At 60.8% G+C, this 16,363-nt stretch overlaps 3 protein-coding genes across 3 annotated transcripts; 1 reads left to right on the forward strand and 2 right to left on the reverse strand.

Moving 5' to 3' along the window:
* Positions 1–1,244: 1,244 nt before the first annotated feature.
* AS3MT (arsenite methyltransferase) lies at positions 1,245–7,528 on the reverse strand. Its single transcript, XM_086466875.1, has 11 exons — positions 7,423–7,528; positions 5,316–5,356; positions 4,721–4,848; positions 4,461–4,611; positions 3,878–4,014; positions 3,525–3,594; positions 3,205–3,286; positions 2,986–3,117; positions 2,721–2,863; positions 2,184–2,318; positions 1,245–1,322 (listed from the first exon to the last, which is right to left on the reverse strand). Exons 1-11 carry the CDS (start codon positions 7,526–7,528, stop codon positions 1,245–1,247), a joined length of 1,203 nt encoding a protein of 400 aa, XP_086323001.1.
* On the reverse strand, positions 6,308–9,894 carry BORCS7 (BLOC-1 related complex subunit 7). Its single transcript, XM_086466896.1, has 5 exons — positions 9,754–9,894; positions 9,054–9,116; positions 8,547–8,590; positions 8,105–8,125; positions 6,308–7,674 (listed from the first exon to the last, which is right to left on the reverse strand). Exons 1-5 carry the CDS (start codon positions 9,892–9,894, stop codon positions 7,623–7,625), a joined length of 321 nt encoding a protein of 106 aa, XP_086323022.1. The 3' UTR covers positions 6,308–7,622.
* A 1,027-nt stretch (positions 9,895–10,921) lies between these two features.
* CYP17A1 (cytochrome P450 family 17 subfamily A member 1) lies at positions 10,922–14,417 on the forward strand. Its single transcript, XM_009962156.2, has 8 exons — positions 10,922–11,239; positions 11,752–11,890; positions 12,436–12,665; positions 12,885–12,971; positions 13,075–13,284; positions 13,548–13,717; positions 13,800–13,903; positions 14,149–14,417. The coding sequence occupies exons 1-8, from the start codon at positions 10,922–10,924 to the stop codon at positions 14,415–14,417; spliced, it is 1,527 nt and encodes a 508-aa protein (XP_009960458.2).
* The last annotated feature ends 1,946 nt before the right edge of the window (positions 14,418–16,363 follow it).

Raw genomic sequence — 16,363 nt, forward strand, 5'->3', positions numbered from 1 at the left:
CAGGTGGGATTTGCATGGGGCGGCAGAAGGGCAGCCCATCACCTCCCACCGCAGCCTCGAAGCCCTCACTCCTTGCCTGTTGCGGGATGCGCCTGGCCGGATTTCTGCTTTTCCAGAATGGCTGCATTTCCCTGCAAAGTTCTGCAGGTGCGATGTTTGCAGTGGACTCGGGACTTTCCCGCTAGATGGAGTCCGGGGGAAAATAGAAACCTCAGTGGTGCTGCACAGGGAAAGGGAGAGAAATTCCCGTCTCCTGGCACGGGCTGCAGGGCCACAAGCGAGATGAAGTGTGGGGAGCTGTGCTTGGGGCATCCCCCGTCCTGAATGCAAATAACGGGGACATCCCTCTGCACCCCTTATGCCACATCGAGTTTTTCACAGAAAAGCAGGGCTGCCCAAGCCCCCAGGAGGTGACCGATCCTTCTTGCCCACCGCCCTGGGGAGATGCTCATTTTCAACCACGTTATTGAGCTGCTCACCCCACCACCGGGAGCTGGCACAGACTCTACCTGGCAGGTGTTTGCAGCTCCCTGCATACGGAGGGCTAGCATAGGGAGATCAAAAGAAGGAAAAAAGCAACTGGGCTGCTTATTGCTGTGCCTCTCACTTCTCAGAAGCGTTTACATCTCAGCTGCAGGCTCCCCAAGACCTCAAATCGGAGCCAGGCTCACGCAGAGCGGTTCATAGAATCATAGAACAGTTTTGGTTTGAAGAGACCTTCAAGATCATCGAGTCCAACCTTTGCCCTAGCTCTATCAACACCACTAAACCATGTCCCTAAGTACATGCCACAGGGTGAGGCCCTGTGTGGCATCAGGGCCTCCTTTCACACCCCGCTCTGCCAAGCTGCCTTCTGCAAACGCCTCTGCTCTGCTCCGTGGGCTCAACACGACCGCGTAGCTGCTGCCAAACCCGCGCCAGACCCACCATCCTACACACAGGTACCCATGACCCCTTCTCCACAGAGACAGTCCTTGCCTGCATGTCCAAGCCATGTGGCCACTGCCAGCCCCATAGCAAGGGGACCCACAGGATGGCTGCCTGTCCTCACCGTAGCCAGACACAACCTGCCCCACCAGCCCTGACAGGGAATCATAGCACCCCATGGGCCCTGTGGTCCTGGCCACAGACACGCAGCCTTTGAGCTCAGCCATTTATTTGCTTTGCAGTGGAAGCCACACGCCACCGGGGCTACATCCTCCTGCCCTGCTGGCATCCACCGCCACAGGGGCATCACTCGTCACTCAGCAGCATCCCTGGGGACAGCAGGCAGGAGCCGGGGTTGCCAGCAGCTCCAGCAGCTGGAAAGGATTGCAGATCTTCTGGAGGGCAGGAAACAACCCAGGGCAGGATCAGGCCAGAGGGAAGCTAGAGGCACCCCAGGAAAGCAGCATTTCTCCCCAACTTGCTCCCTGCCAACAGGGCAGCCCAAGCAGACCCTCTAATGTGAGAGCAGCTCCCAGGTCACTCCAGCTGATTTTCCCTGCTGCGAGGAGGAAACCAAGAGCTTCTCTGGAACTTTGGCTCTGCTTTTATCTGAGAAATGCCTCCTGCTTGGATGGGGACCCAAGAACATCTCCCCCTCCCCAGTACAAGGTTGTGTTTCAGGGACACACAGCTGCAGGGTGTTATCTCCCTTGCCTCTCCTGGCCCATCTACAGGCTGGAGGGACCACCAAAGAGAGGAGGAGAGAGGCTTCTAGCAGTTAGAGGTGCTTTGCGCTGCAGGGTCAGGGCTGGCAGCCAGGGCCAAGCTCACACCAGCGTCTGGGAGAGCGATGGGCAGGAAGGAGCTGCACGGATGGGCCATCACCTCCCTGGGGCAGGCTGTCCCCAGCCATCTCCCCCAGGGAAGGATGTCTCCCCTTGGGACACCTCAGGCGGGTCCAGTTGTCAGCCTTGGCAGCCCCCATAGACATATTGGGGGGGCAAAGGGCTCCCACACCTGGTGGTTAGAGCAAACCCCCCTCCTTTGGAGGGCTCCAACCTGCACTGGGCTGCAGTTGCCCAAACTCAGGCACCAGGCATCACCTTCGGTGCCCCACAGGCTCCTGTCTGGCCCAGAAGGACTCAGGTCTATTGGTGTCAAGCCATAGTCCTCCTGATACCCCAGGGCAACTCTGATGGCATGGGACACCCATGTCCCCATCCCTGAACCCAGCCGTGGAGCTGCCTGCTACCAACCTTCGCTCCCCGGCAGCAGCAGCCCTGCAGTGCGTCAGCATTGCCCTCGGCAGCTAGCATCAGGAACTTTTCCGCAAACCTGGAGCTCCGCAAAATCGCAGCCATCTCAGCATCCACATCCACCACCACTCCTTCCTGGGGGCAGAGGGACTGTCACAGGGCTGGGGTCTGGGACATGTGGCCCAGGGGACACCAGCCACCCAGCTAGATGATGAGAGGAGTGAAATCAAGGGCAAACCCTGGCCCAAAACCTTGAGAAACACCCACAAAGACCAAACAGCTGGTTTAAATCCCTCCTGTGAAGCCACCATGGATGTCCTGCTCCTACCTTCATCCCAATGCGATGCATGGGTCTGGCTCCCTTTCCCACCTTCGTTTGCACCTCCCCTGGTTTATGCACCCCCTGTGCTCCCACCCACCAGTCCCTCTACCAAAGCTTACCCCCAGAATCACAGAGCATGCTGCTGAGCAGTACTGCTTCTTCAGCTTTACCCTATCCCTACAGACCAGGGGGAGCCCCACTGCACCTCCTCACACCTTGAAGGTGAAGTTGGTGTCAAACACCAGCTCTCGCTCGTGCCCCACGATCCCGCCGTTGTAGATGACCCGGCCCGGCCCGGCCCAGCTGCTGTCTGGCACCTTGAACAGGCGGAAAGTCGCGGAGACGAAGCGGCAGTCGCCTGCAAGGGAGAGGTTGGTGGGCTGGGCACTGAGTGCCTGGGCTGGGAACTGGCAGAGCCCAGGATCCCAGCACGGCTCCTCAGAGCTGCCTGGAGCTGACGATCCCTGGTCGGACGCTCACCAATGATGCCTTCCAGCTCCTTGTTGCTGATGGTGATGGCACTGGCGGTGACCAGGCATGGGGGGCTGAACCCCACCTCCTCGGCGATGCTGTACAGGTCTCTCCAGTATAGGGCTCCTGCCAGGCACTCCCCTGGCACAAGACCACAGACGTGGGTGATGGAGGCAAAGGTCCGGTCCCCCCATCCCATGGCCACCCCCATCCTGGAGTCCTACGCACCCCACAGCACCCTGTGCTTCTGGATGGTCTCGCTCAGGCGCTGGCTGGCATAGACATCGCTGAAGTACATCTCTCCCCCAGGCTGGCAGGAAGTGAGGGGTGAAGGGAGACCCCAAGAAGCAATGAGACAAAAGGGGTAGGGAGAACTGGGCACCCCCAACGCTACGCCGCTCAGGACCCTTTGCAGAGGTGCCCTCCCCTGGCCCCATCCCACATCCCTGCCTTGCTAGATCCCATTTGCTACCTCCCAGTTGTGCCTCAACAGCAGGGCCACCCCAACCGTGCTCTGCTGCTGCCACAGGTGCCAGCCCCAGCATTACCTTCAGCACACGGTAGGCCTCCCGCAGCACGGCCCTCTTGTCGGGGGCAAGGTTGATCACACAGTTGGAGCTGGGGAGGAGGAGACCGAGCCTTATTTGTACCCTCTCACACCCTCAGCACCACTGGCTGCTGCACATCCCATCACTTCACGCAGGATTTGGAGATACCGATCTGACCACGAAAAGGGCGATTTGTATATTCCTAGGCTCTAGCCCAGACTCTGCCTTGGGATTTTCCCTTTCCTGACACGTGCTCCTGAAGCAGGTGACCCAGTGGGATGTGGACCCGGATGCCAGCCCATAGCCCCAGGCAGCAGCAGGACCGGGGGTGGCAGTGCCCTGGCGGTACCCACATGACAATATCGTAGCTTTCGTCAGCCAGCCCGGCATCGCCCAACTTCTCCATGTAGCCCTGGAGGAACTCCACATTTGGCTTTTGGTAGCCAAACTTGTCCATGTGGTAAGCAATGTGCTTCTTCGCCACCTCAACCTGGGAAGACAAAGAGAATCATAGAATCATAACGTTGGAATAGACCTCTGAGATCAAGTCCAACCATTGACCTAATACCACCATGCCCAATAAACCATGTCCCGAAGTGCCACATCTACATGTTTTTTGAACACCCCCAGGGACGGTGACTCCACCACTTCCCTGGGCAGCCTGTTCCGATATTTGACCACTCTTTCAGCAAAGAAATTTTTCCTAACGTCCAGTCTAGCAGCTAAGGGAACTGGGGTTGTTTAATCTGGAGAAGAGGAGGCTGAGGGGAAACCTTATCACTCTCTACAACTACCTGAAAGGAGGTTGTAGTGAGGTGGGGGTCGGTCTCTTCTCCCAAGCAACAAGCAATAGGACAAGAAAGAATGGCCTCAAGTTGTGAACAACGGTGAGGGGATGCTGGGGGGATGAGGTGAAGCCCTGGCTCCGTGCCATACCTGGCCCTCGGTCATGTCTATCCCGGTGACATGGCCTCGCTCCCCAACCAGCTGGCTCAGCAGGTAGCAGTCTCTGCCGCTGCCACAGCCCAGGTCCAGGATCCGGCACGACGCCAGGCACTCAGGGATTGCCAGACCACAGCCATAGTACCTGGGGGGAAGTTGAGCTGAGCCAGGCAGAGGTGCCCCCCATGGTGTGGTGGTCTCGGGGGCTGCAGCCCATGGGGAGGCGGCAGAGGATGGGAGCCCCTAGAGTTTACCTGGCCACCACCTCCTCATGGACACGCTTCAAAGCATCTCTCACCGCCTTGGGAAGGGGCCTGGCTGAGGTGACACACGCATTCGTTTTCAGGTCCTCTGATTTCTGCAGCTCTTTGCCATAATAATCCTGAGATGGGAATGAGAGAGGCCACCGAACTATGGCAAGCTGTGTCCTGGGAGCTCCCCGTGCATCAAAACATGGGGGCCATGCCTGCGCTCAGTTTGTATGCGCCCCCGGTGTCCTCCAGCGCTGGCACTCGTTTGCACCCAGCTAAAAATTGGGCTAACATCAAGTGGCTCTTTGCCCCCATCGTCTCCAGCTCCCCTTTCTTGCATGTGTCTGTGCCATAGGGGATTTAGTTCCCATTTGCAGTGATTTTGCAGGCTGCAGCCACCATTCCCCCAGCCGAGAGGGGTGCAGGGAACGAGGCCAGGGAAACGCAGGGTTGCCCAGCCCGATGGAACCGTGTGTTTTTCTCTGGGCCCCAAAACAAGCATTGCCTTCTGACCACAGCGGGCATCCTGGCACTGCCTGGGCTCGTCCCTCCTGCCCAGCCACCCTGCCCCCCACCAGCTCCCACCCGCGCCCCTCACCTGCACCTCCCGGTGGATCTGCTCTCCGCAGGGGGCTGCCACTGCAACGGAATGTGGGGCTGGGGCCAGATGCCACAGCGATGGGCACCACGCCAGGCCCTCCCGATGGCCCTGAACCCCCCGCTTCTTCCCCCAAATACAGGAGCATCTTTTGCCCCCAACCCCCCTGCAGTAGCCAGGGAGACCCCCTAAACTTGCAGCCTAGTGGGATGCTCCTGGGGGCACCTGACACCCCCCACTCCCCCAAATCCCCTGTTCCGGATGCCCTGGAGAGATAAGCCCCAAAAACTTCCACATAGGGCAAAGCCCACCCATTCCACACCCCACACACACCCCCCCCCCCGCCCCCCCCCCCCTCCCCCCCCCCTGCTTTAGAGAGCCCTGGGGCCCAGGGGTGCCCCAGGGAGGCCCCAGCAGAGGCCCCGGGCTGCCTTACTGCCTCCAGCCCCAGCACCTCGGCTGGACTCTGCCCGGCCTGGGTGATGCTCCGCCCCGGCACCTTGAGCTGCCCTGGCACCCTGCACCGCCCCGGGCCTGGCTTCTGCCCCAACACCGGCTCCTGCCTGGCCCAGACCCTGGGCACACAGCCCCACAGGGCCCCAGGCACGGCACGGGGGAACTGGCCCCACTCTCATGGGGGACACGCTGCCATCACCCACGGTCTGTGCCTGCACCCACGGCCTCTACCCGCACCCAGCTGCCAAAACCCCACCCTGCTGCCTCCCCTAACTACAGCTCTGCACCCCCATGACACAGCCCTGTCCCTGCTCACCCCCAACGCAGGGAGGCCCGAGTTCAATGCCGCAGGGCTGAGGACTGGACCTTGGAGGGGACAAGCCACCTGCAGCAAGGACACACCGCATCTGCAAATAAGCCCTCAGCGCTGAAACACAATGGGGGACGCTGGGGCCAGAGACCCACCGTCCCAAAGAGTCTCTCCCCTGCACAGGGACTGCCAGCAACAGCATCCAGGACACTCTACTGCAGTCTGGTGGTGTTCAGGGCAGCTTTTATTCCCGGCAAGTGAGTCACAGCTTCTTCAGCAGCTCAGGGAAAAACCCCATTCCCAAAGTGTATCTGCAAAGCTGGGGATCAGGAGGGCTCCCAAGGCAAAAAACAGCCACCGTGACCCCTGGGCTAACAGCGGCACCTTTGTGGGGATGCAGGAGCTGTGCTGCCACCAGGTGAAGCCCAAACAGGCAGTGGCATTGGAGGACATGGTGAAATCCAGCCCCAGAGAAGGCTCTGCAGCACAGGAGCCAAACCCCAGCAGCACTCCAACAGGAACGTGGCAGGCTGATGCCCATTCTCAGCCTGCCTTCTCCTATCAGCTGATGAAAAGCACACTCGGGCAAACAAGTGCTTCCCGTGCACTCCAAGTGCTCCAGATAAGTGACTTACCAAAAACAAGACACAGTATTTATAGCCTGAGCCTGACATTGCTCCCCGGGATGGGAATAGGAGCCCGGTCGCTAGTCCTCCACCACAGAACAGCGCAGAACTGAGCACACCAGCTTGTGATGCTTCCTTGCCTGCTTCCCAGCCGGGCCGCTGGACACCTTCCCAACCAGATACAAACACACACCACAGCCAAGGCTGCTTCTCCAAGAGCAGGAGCAGCGGCCCAGGAAGAGGAATGCAGTTGAAGGCCGAAGGCAGCGCAGATGGGTTGGCAAGGGGGTGACGTTCCAAGCTCTGGCAGAGTGGAAAATAAGATAACCTCCGAGCAGGACGCTGGCTAAACCATGTCATCCAGCTGCATCAGTGATAGAGTGTGTGCCCAGATTCCCCCCTTCAGGAATTCTGGCCTGGGACTGGCACCTCAGCCTACACTGAAGCACCTCTCTCACCCACCCAGGCACTTAGAGCTCCCGCTGATTAACATGCCCTAAATAAATTCACTCTGTGCCACCTCCGTGTCTAAATACAGACCAGTGTTGAACTGCAGGCACCTGTACTTAAAACCCACGCCTCGATGTTAGGTGTTTCTTGACAGGGGTGCTGGTGTGGGCCGAGCACCTCATGCTACATGGGAAGTACACGGACACAGGAATTGTTGGGGGGGAGTCAAGTTTCAGGTAAGTTTGTTCCAGTTAGGTGCTGGCACGCAGGTGAGCGTTCTGGAGCAGAGATGTGGATGGAGGCACGTGAGAGGGGCCCACGTGCCCAGCAACACCAACTCTGCACACATCCCAGCTGACGCGCAGCACCATCCAGACACAGGTCTGAGCCCCGGGGTCTGCAGGGGAAAGGACGCTTCGCTGCCCTCTGTGCCAGTTGAGATGTCCTCATGCCTTCGGCTATGCTTCACTTCAGCAAGTGACTCAGCTGGTCCTGTAGATTTGACGACTGCTCGACGCTGGGGACCAAGAAGATGTTCACAGTGAGATCTGCTCCCCAGGCCGTGCTGTGCTGCCTGCGCCCAAGGGACCAGAACAGCTCTAGTGCTGACACCACAGCAAAGAGCAACCCTGGGGTTCCCCAGCCGACCTCTGTGTCCCCACAAGGCACACCTCATTTTGAGCACCCATGAGCTCTACACAACCCTCATCTCCCACCACAACCAACCTCACAGGCTCTATCACATTAATGAAACAAATGGAAGTTTTGGTATAGATCATCCCTTCACTCAAATTCCCATCTCTTCACAACACTGAAACACTATCCTGCTAGGCCAGCATCTGCTTCAAAGGCAGCTGCCAAAACCTTTTCACTGTTTTTCCCCCACCCTACTCCATCACTTTTCCCTTTCCACCAACCCCCTGGCAATCCTTCACCTGAGTACTCACTTCTTCTGAATCGCTTCTTGCCTAGATGAGAAGACAAACAGAGCATCAGAAAAACAAAATCTCAGCAACAGCGTTGAAGAAAAAGGATTTGATCAGGGGTTCAGGAGGCCAAAACCCTGGTGTTTCTGGATTAAGCCCCGAGAGGTCAGCAGCGGCACTGGCTTCTCCCTCTTAGCCCTAGATGCGTCACACACTCTCACAGGAGACACTGTGCATGGCAAACAGGAGGCAAAAATCTCAGCTCCCACCCCAAAACAGCCTGAGCTGTACCAGTGGAGCTGGAGAGGGCTGGAAGACCCCAGCTCCATGGTCTGCTCAGCTTGGAGGAGATGGGCAAGAGGGATTGGTCTGACTGGGCTTCATACAAAGTCTTTAAGTAGAATGGAAAGGGATCAAGGGATCCACTCAGGTCCCCAGAGAGAATGTGGTGTCCCCTACTTACTGGTACTGCAGATGAGTGGTTATTATGGCCATTTTCCTTAAACTCTGTGGAAAACAAGACAAAGAATGAACGTCTGATGGGAGCAGTTCAGCAGAATCACAGGGCAAGCTGTCCCAATGCCCTGAGAAGTTCCTCCAGCACAGCCATCACTGCATCACTGCACTGCCTCCAAAACCCCCCCACTGGTAGCTGTCAGCAGCGGCATGCTCCCCTCTTCTTTCCCAGTGACAGGCACAAACACTAATCGCTTTGTTTTCACCTACGGTCTCTTGAGCTTTCCAATAGAGATGGCACAGCCTAAGGGCTGGCTTGGGCTGCAGGACGCTGGAAGGCCAGCAGCACATGTGTGTTTGAAGAATTGAATTATTCTGGCCACCAGCCCTGCTGCCTGAAATGACGCATTTCATTGCAGGGTTCCAGTAACATGTCTGTATATCTGTTCTTATAACCCTCCTCTCCTCCTGTCCACTAGGAACACCGTTGCTCTAGCAGATAAACACAGCTTACATCTTCCGAGTGCAGGATGGAATCTTCTTGCATCACCATATTTCTGGCAGCTTGACCCAGGAGCTAAAAGACAAATGCATAGACCAGACTGAGAAGCAGCAGCTCTGCGTTTCCCGAGACATTGTGACGGTTGCTCAGCCGACCTGCATGCAAGGCGGATAGCCTGGGGACCCCGGCTGACACGGTGCGAGGCTCGTGGGGACCATCGCGGTGCTGCGCCCGCCCCTCAGAGCACACGGGCTTACCGAGAGCCCGAGGCATCGCTCCAGTCTCTCCGGAGAGATGCCAAGAGGCCAAGGCAGCCTCCCGCCCCCTACCACCTCCCCAGCGCTGTCGGCGGCACCCGGGGCCCAAAAGCCCTGCGGCGGTGCCCTGCCGGCCCGGCCGTGCCCGAGTCCCGCTGTCCCCGTCGCCTGCCCGGGCCCGGGCCCAGGGACGCGCCCCCGGACTACAGCTCCCAGTACGCCCGCCACAGCTCACGGCCCGGCCGCCGGCGGGGATCGGCCGGGCCGCAGCTCCCCGGCCGCGCCGCCCCGCCGGCCCTGACAAGCACTGCCCTGGGGGGCGGCCGGGCCGGGCCGGGCCGGGCCGGGCCGGGCCGGGCCAGGTGGCCGCCATCCCCGGCCGCTCCCCGCAGGCCTCACGGCCGCGCTGCACGCCGGGCGCTGTAGTCGGCGGTCCCGCGGCACCCGCCGCTCACCTCGGCGCTGCGGGAGCCCTTCAGCACCTGCTTGGTGAGGGCGATCACGTCGGTGCCGCAGCTCGTCACCTTCTCGGTCAGGAGCCCCTTCACCGAGTGGCCGAAACGCGCCTGGGCGTCCGCCGCGGCCCCCGCCGCCATCTTACCCTGCCCGCGCCCCGCCTCGCCCCGCCGGGCGCCGCTACGGCGAGCGCCGGGGGCCAGACGGGGCGGGAAGGCGCAGGGGGCACCGCCGCGGAGGGGCCAGACGGGGCGGGCCCCTTCGTGCTCTTGTCCCTCCAGGGCACCTCAGACTCGGACGTCACTCCGGCACGGACACCCCGAGGCTGCCCGGCACTGACCAGTGCTGCCCGGGGCTGCCCAGTGCTGACCAGCGCTGACCAGCACTACCCAGTGCTGACCAGGGCTTCTCAGTACTGACCAGTGTCTGCCCAGGGCTGCCCAGTGCTGCCCGGGGCTGCCCAGTGCTGACCAGCGCTGACCAGCACTACCCAGTGCTGACCAGGGCTTCTCAGTACTGACCAGTGTCTGCCCAGGGCTGCCCAGTGCTGCCCGGGGCTGCCCAGTGCTCACCAGCACTGATCAGGGCTGCACAGCTCTGCCAAGTGCTGCCCATTGCTGCCCAGCACTGCCCAGGGCTGCCCAGGGCTTCTCAGCACTACCCAGTGCTTGCCCAGCACTGACCACAGCTTCTCAGCCCTCCCCAGTGCTTGCCCAGTGCTCCCCAGTGGACCCAGCCCTGTGCTCCCATCCTCTTCTGGGCACACCGAGGGGCTCCCAGTCTGGGGACAGACCCCAATACTCCACCAGTCCCCAGCTGCGCTCGTGGGTCCCAGAGGAGACCCCAAGGACTCAGATGTCCACCACAGCCCTTGCCCGCTACAGGGCCCTGGGGATGGAGCCCCAAGGATGGATTTGACCCTGGGCATCCCTTGGCCTGCAGCCCACTGGACATGGCTCCCCCATGGCCACCCGACGCAGCCATGGCCCCACTGCCCTTGCTCCCCACCAGGTGCCCAGCTGCAGAGCTGGCCACCGGCCCAGCACTTGGTTCCCCCCTCCCTGTCCTCCCCGATAAGGAGGCAAGCCCGCCTCAGGGTCAAGGCGACGACCCTGCAGACGGTATAAAAGCCCCTTGTGTTGCCACAGCCCCGCAGCCGGCCCCACTATGCTGCTGCTGGGTGCCCTGCTGCTGGTCCTGGCCCTGCTCTGTGCCTGGGGGCTGGCACGCCAGCGAGCCACCTCGGGGACGGGGATGGTTTTGGGGCGACCGCGGAGCCTGCCAGCCCTGCCGCTGGTGGGGAGCCTGCTGCAGCTGGCCGGGCACCCCCAGCTCCACCTGCGGCTCTGGCGCCTGCAGGGCCGCTACGGCAGCCTCTACGCCCTCTGGATGGGCTCCCACTACGTGGTGGTTGTCAACAGCTACCGGCACGCCAGGGAGGTGCTGCTGAAGAAGGGGAAGGCTTTCGCTGGACGGCCCCGCACTGTGAGTTGGCAGCGGGTTTCGGGGGGACCCCCTCCCACTGCAGCATGGGGTGAGGCAGGGGATGATCCAAAGAAAGGTGTCGGCACCCAGCAGGGTCCGTCTCCTCTCCCCGTCCTGCCTGCAGCAAGGCAATGGCAGGGGCTGCTTTTCTCTGCCCTGTCTCCCAGGACAAATCCTGTGCATCCTCCATCCCGGGGGTGCCCATTCTTCCCCAGGGCTGGCTGCATCTCAGGGCATGGGGATACAGGTTCAGGTACCACCAGGATCCCTGTACCCCCTAAGTTTCCTGGGCACCCCAGCCCCTAACCCTGGCCTCTGTCTCCAAACCTCCCCATCGGTCCTTGGTGGGGGAAAGCAAAGCTCATGGCCTGGGCTTTGCCCACCAGCCCCCTGGACTACCCCTGGGATGAGATGAGATGACCGTCCACCTCCTCGGCATCGCCCCTCTCCGACACAAGGCCCCCATGGGGCTGCCCTGCAGCAGCGTGACCCCGGGGCTGCCTGTCCCACAGGTGACTACGGACCTGCTGTCCCGGGGGGGCAAGGACATCGCCTTTGCCAGCTATGGGCCCCTCTGGAAGTTCCAACGCAAGCTGGTGCATGCCGCCCTCTCCATGTTTGGGGAGGGCTCACTCGCTCTCGAGAGGATCAGTAAGTGCCCCCCCAGGCTCCCTCACAGCTCTGTCTCCCTTCTGCACTTGATCTGAGCTGGACTTTTCCTTTCTTTGTGCCCTGATCCCCCGGGAACAAAGGGTAGATTCACTGGCTCAGCTCAAACCCCCCAGCATCTCTCCAGTTCACCTAGCAGGGTCTCGGTCCCTCTCCTTCCATCCCCAGCACTTTACTGACAGCTTTCCCCATGCATTTTCTGCCCTGAGCTTCAGTTCCCCTCACTCACAGTTGGGGAAACTGAGGCACGGATCCAGCTCCCCGCTTCCCAGGCTCTCTGCTTTACCCAGGAGAAGCATCAAGCTGCACATGGAGACTTCTTTGTGCGCCTCCATCCTCTCTGCTCCTCCCCAGCACCATCCCTTCTGCCTGCCTCAGGCCCTCGGGGCTCAGCCCTGGCTGGGGGGTGCTCTCTGCAGGCTGCACACCCTGAATGAGTTGGGGACCCCTCCTTCCAGCCCCTAGCTGCCCTCTCCATCCCCTCATCTTCACTACCACCCCCCTCCTGCCTCTCCCCTCCACCCCAGTCTGCCGGGAGGCTGCATCCCTGTGCGAGACACTCAGCGCTGCGCAGGATACGGCACTGGACGTGGCCCCTGAGCTCACACGGGCCGTCACCAATGTGGTCTGCTCCCTCTGCTTCAACTCCTCGTACCGGCGTGGGGACCCCGAGTTTGAGGCCATGCTGGAGTACAGCCAGGGTATCGTGGACACTGTGGCCAAGGACAGCTTGGTGGATATCTTCCCCTGGCTCCAGGTGAGCAGGGACACGGGGAATGCCTGTTCTTCTCACCTTGGATGGGAGGGAGGAGCTGGGGTGTGTCCTGCGGGGGGGGGCTACCTGAGCCCACTGGGGTTAGGAGGGTCCCTGGCCTGGTGTCCCTGTAACCTGGTGGGTACAGAGCAACTGCCTGAGGGCCTGTGGAGGCTGGGCTGAGCTGGAGCCCCTTGCTGTAATAGGACTTTTCTCCTCCAGATCTTCCCCAACAAGGACCTGGCCCTGCTGAAGAGATGCCTCAAGGTCCGGGACCAGCTGCTCCAGCAGAAGTTCACCGAACACAAGGTGTCAATGGGGCCAGGACAGGGAGATGCTCGGGAGCTGTGGGTTGCTGGAGCTGGGGTGAACTGTGCCCAGGACAGCCTGGCTCATGCGTGTCCCCTGTCAGGAAGCCTTCTGTGGGGACGCCGTAAGGGACCTCATGGATGCCCTCCTGCAAGTGAGGCTCGGTGCCAAGAACAGCAGCCTCTCAGCACCAGGGCTGGAGCTGACCGATGACCACCTCCTCATGACAGTGGGGGACATTTTCGGGGCCGGCGTGGAGACAACCACAACTGTGCTCAAATGGACTGTGCTCTACCTCCTCCACTACCCCGAGGTAGGGTCTGCACCCCACGGTGGGGGGCCTGGGTTCCCTCCAGCACCAGGGACATCACGGGGGGCTTTGGGGAAGGCAGGTGCCAAGAGAGATGTCAGGCTTTGCAAATAAGCAGGATCAGGCCGTGGGCATTTTACTTCTGCCCTGCACAACCTGCCAGGACATGGTGGTGATGCTGGGTGTACTCCACTGCCACGGGGAGCTCCTGTGCACAGGGTACCCCCCTCCCTGGGCTCCCAGCCCAGCACTTGCTCCCCTCCCAGGTCCAGAGGAAGATCCAGGAGGAGATGGACCAGAAGATCGGCCTGGAGCGTCACCCCCACCTCAGCGACCGCCCACTGCTGCCCTACCTAGAGGCCACCATCAGCGAAGTGCTGCGCATCCGACCCGTGTCCCCCCTGCTCATCCCACATGTGTCCCTTGCCGACACCAGGTCAGACCCCCTGGGCTGCAGCCGGGATGGGGGCAGAGACCACGGGAGAGAGTGACCATCTCACTCTGCGCTCGCCTTGCAGCATCGGGGAATACGCCATCCCCAAGGGTGCCAGGGTCGTCATCAACCTCTGGTCCGTGCACCATGATGAGGAGGAGTGGGACAAGCCCGAGGAGTTCAACCCCGGTGGGTTGGGTGCTCCCTGTCCTCCCCGGGGAGCAGGGGACAGTGGGGTGAGCGCAGCAGGAGGTGCTGAGCCTGGGGGAGGCTTGCTGGTGGGAGGCTGGATCCTGCTCCCTTCCTGCTGGGGCATTCGCATCGTCTCTGCTCTTGCAGCTCACAGGAGGGACACACATGTGATGAACTTGGGCAGGTCTCAGGCAGAAGGGACCGATCCCTGCCGACACCAATGGTGCCCCTTCCCCTTGCAGGCCGCTTCCTGGATGAGCAGGGGCAGCACATCCACTCGCCCTCACCCAGCTACCTGCCCTTCGGGGCCGGGATCCGTGTCTGCCTGGGCGAAGTCCTAGCCAAGATGGAGCTCTTCCTCTTCCTGGCCTGGGTGCTGCAGAGGTTCACGCTTGAGTGCCCCCAGGACCAGCCCCTTCCCTCGCTGGAGGGCAAGTTTGGTGTCGTGCTGCAGGTGCAGAAGTTTCGGGTGAAGGCCAGGCTGCGGGATGCCTGGCGAGCAGCCTCGTGATGAGGATGAGCCCTGGATCCTGGGCAGTGGTGGGGTGGGATGGGACCACAGAGCTATGCCCTGCCTGCCCCGTGGGTGCAGGATTGTCTGGATAAAGCTGTTCCCAATGCAGGATGGCTCCGGCTATTTTTTGGTCAGGCAATGGAGGGCAGGGGGAGGTGGGAGGGTGCCTCGGGTGGCCCCACAACTTCGTGTGAGTACTGGGCTGAGACAGGAGGCCATGGCCCCTCTGTGGGGCTGCTAACACGAACAGCTCCTTTGCCCCCCCCAGCAATGTGGGGTGGGGGGCCCGTCTGGAGACAACCATGAGCCACGGAGACCAGCCACCCTCATAGCTGGTGGGAGGAGAAGGGCCCACCTCAGCCAGGTAAGGGGGCAAGTGACTAGTGGTCAGTTTAGGAGTTAGGGATTGCCTGTGGCCCTGGGTGGGTGACCCTGGCTGCTTTCTGCCTCAGTTTCCCCACTGGGAGCAGGAAGAACGAATGCAACAGAGGCTGGGAGCTGAGCCCACCACGGGGCAGGGAGAGGTCCCCCAGCCCTGCCTTCTGCTGCCCCATCCCAGGACAGTGTGCCCTGCCGGTGGGACCCCCGCCTGCTCCTTGCGGGGAAAGAGAAGGAAACATCTTGGAGGTTCCTGCAGTTTTCGCTCCCACCCGGCTTCCACTCCCAGGGTATGCAGGAGCACGCACCGCTGCTGGCACGTCCAGGCGTAGGCACACAGGTGCCTGCACACGCAAGTGTGTGTATGTACATGCGTATGTATGCACACACGTATGTGCTTGCATGCACACATGCATAGGTGTACACGTGCACCCATGCAGCCCCTTCCAGATGGGACATGAGCGCCTTGTAGGGCCGCAGGGCTGTCCAACCCCGTCCTGTGTGCCAGCCGCCGTGGCGAGGGACAGGCAGCCCCAGCTCTGGCCAAAAGTGGGGGCTCCCGTTCCTCAGGGACACGGAGGAGCAGCCATTGGCAGAGCTCAGCTGCAGCCCCCCAGGCCCAGTGTGTGAGCACCACGGAACCGGGGCTGCTGACATGCATCAGGCAGCAATGTGGCATCTCCCGCCTGCACAGTGGCCCGAGCACCGATGCTTGCTGTCTGGCTGGATTATGGCTGTCGCTTTGAGCGGCATAACCTTCCCGTAAGGCAAGGGGCTGTGTTTGCTTTCACCGAAAACCATGGAGGGCAGCATGCAATTAGGTTTCTGGTTCTTTATTACTTGACTTCTTAATATTTAACAAAATAGCAACACAGCTATGGCTTAAGGCACCTGGAGGGAAAGCAGCCAGGGCAGAGGGGAAAGCCTTGCAGTCCTTGCACAGTACGATATCCCCCAGCCCTGAACACCCCTACATTTTCCCCCTTCCCTCTCTCTTGCTAGCAGGCAGGAAAACTGACATAAAACCTTCCTACCACTAAACTTTCTACTCCGTGTGCCAAAGCGTACATTCTCTTTCAAACTGCCAGCACTTCACTTTCACCCAGCCTCCTCACTGCTCAGCATCTGATACCAAAACGGTCCCATCAGCCCACAGCATGGCACGGGGACGGTGAAAGCAATGCGTTTGCAGGTTGGCACACCACCAGGAGCATCTTCCCTCCTCCCAGTCCATTCTTGTGGGGGCTCAGGGTGGCTTCCATCACACCGGGGGTGCTGCTGGCACAGGCTGAAGGCGGGTGGGTGAAGGGGGACTGGGCTCAGATGGGATTTGGAGAAAACTTGGCTAAAGACGATGCTCTGGACTTCCCCAGGGACTGATACCTCCAGGCAAGACTGGTCCTTCCCCTGCAGCACATGCCAGCACAGAGGCTCCTCCAGTCTCCTGTAGTCATCAGTAACCACAGCATCCCAGTGCCTCCAGGAACATCAGCCCAGGACCTCCAGCACCTCTGTGCCCCTTTGCCAAGGCACCACATTCGCTCTCAGTAAGGGAATGGATTTTC

Source organism: Leptosomus discolor, chromosome 6, assembly GCF_034619465.1.
Source record: "Leptosomus discolor isolate bLepDis1 chromosome 6, bLepDis1.hap2, whole genome shotgun sequence".
NCBI lineage: Eukaryota > Metazoa > Chordata > Aves > Leptosomiformes > Leptosomidae > Leptosomus > Leptosomus discolor.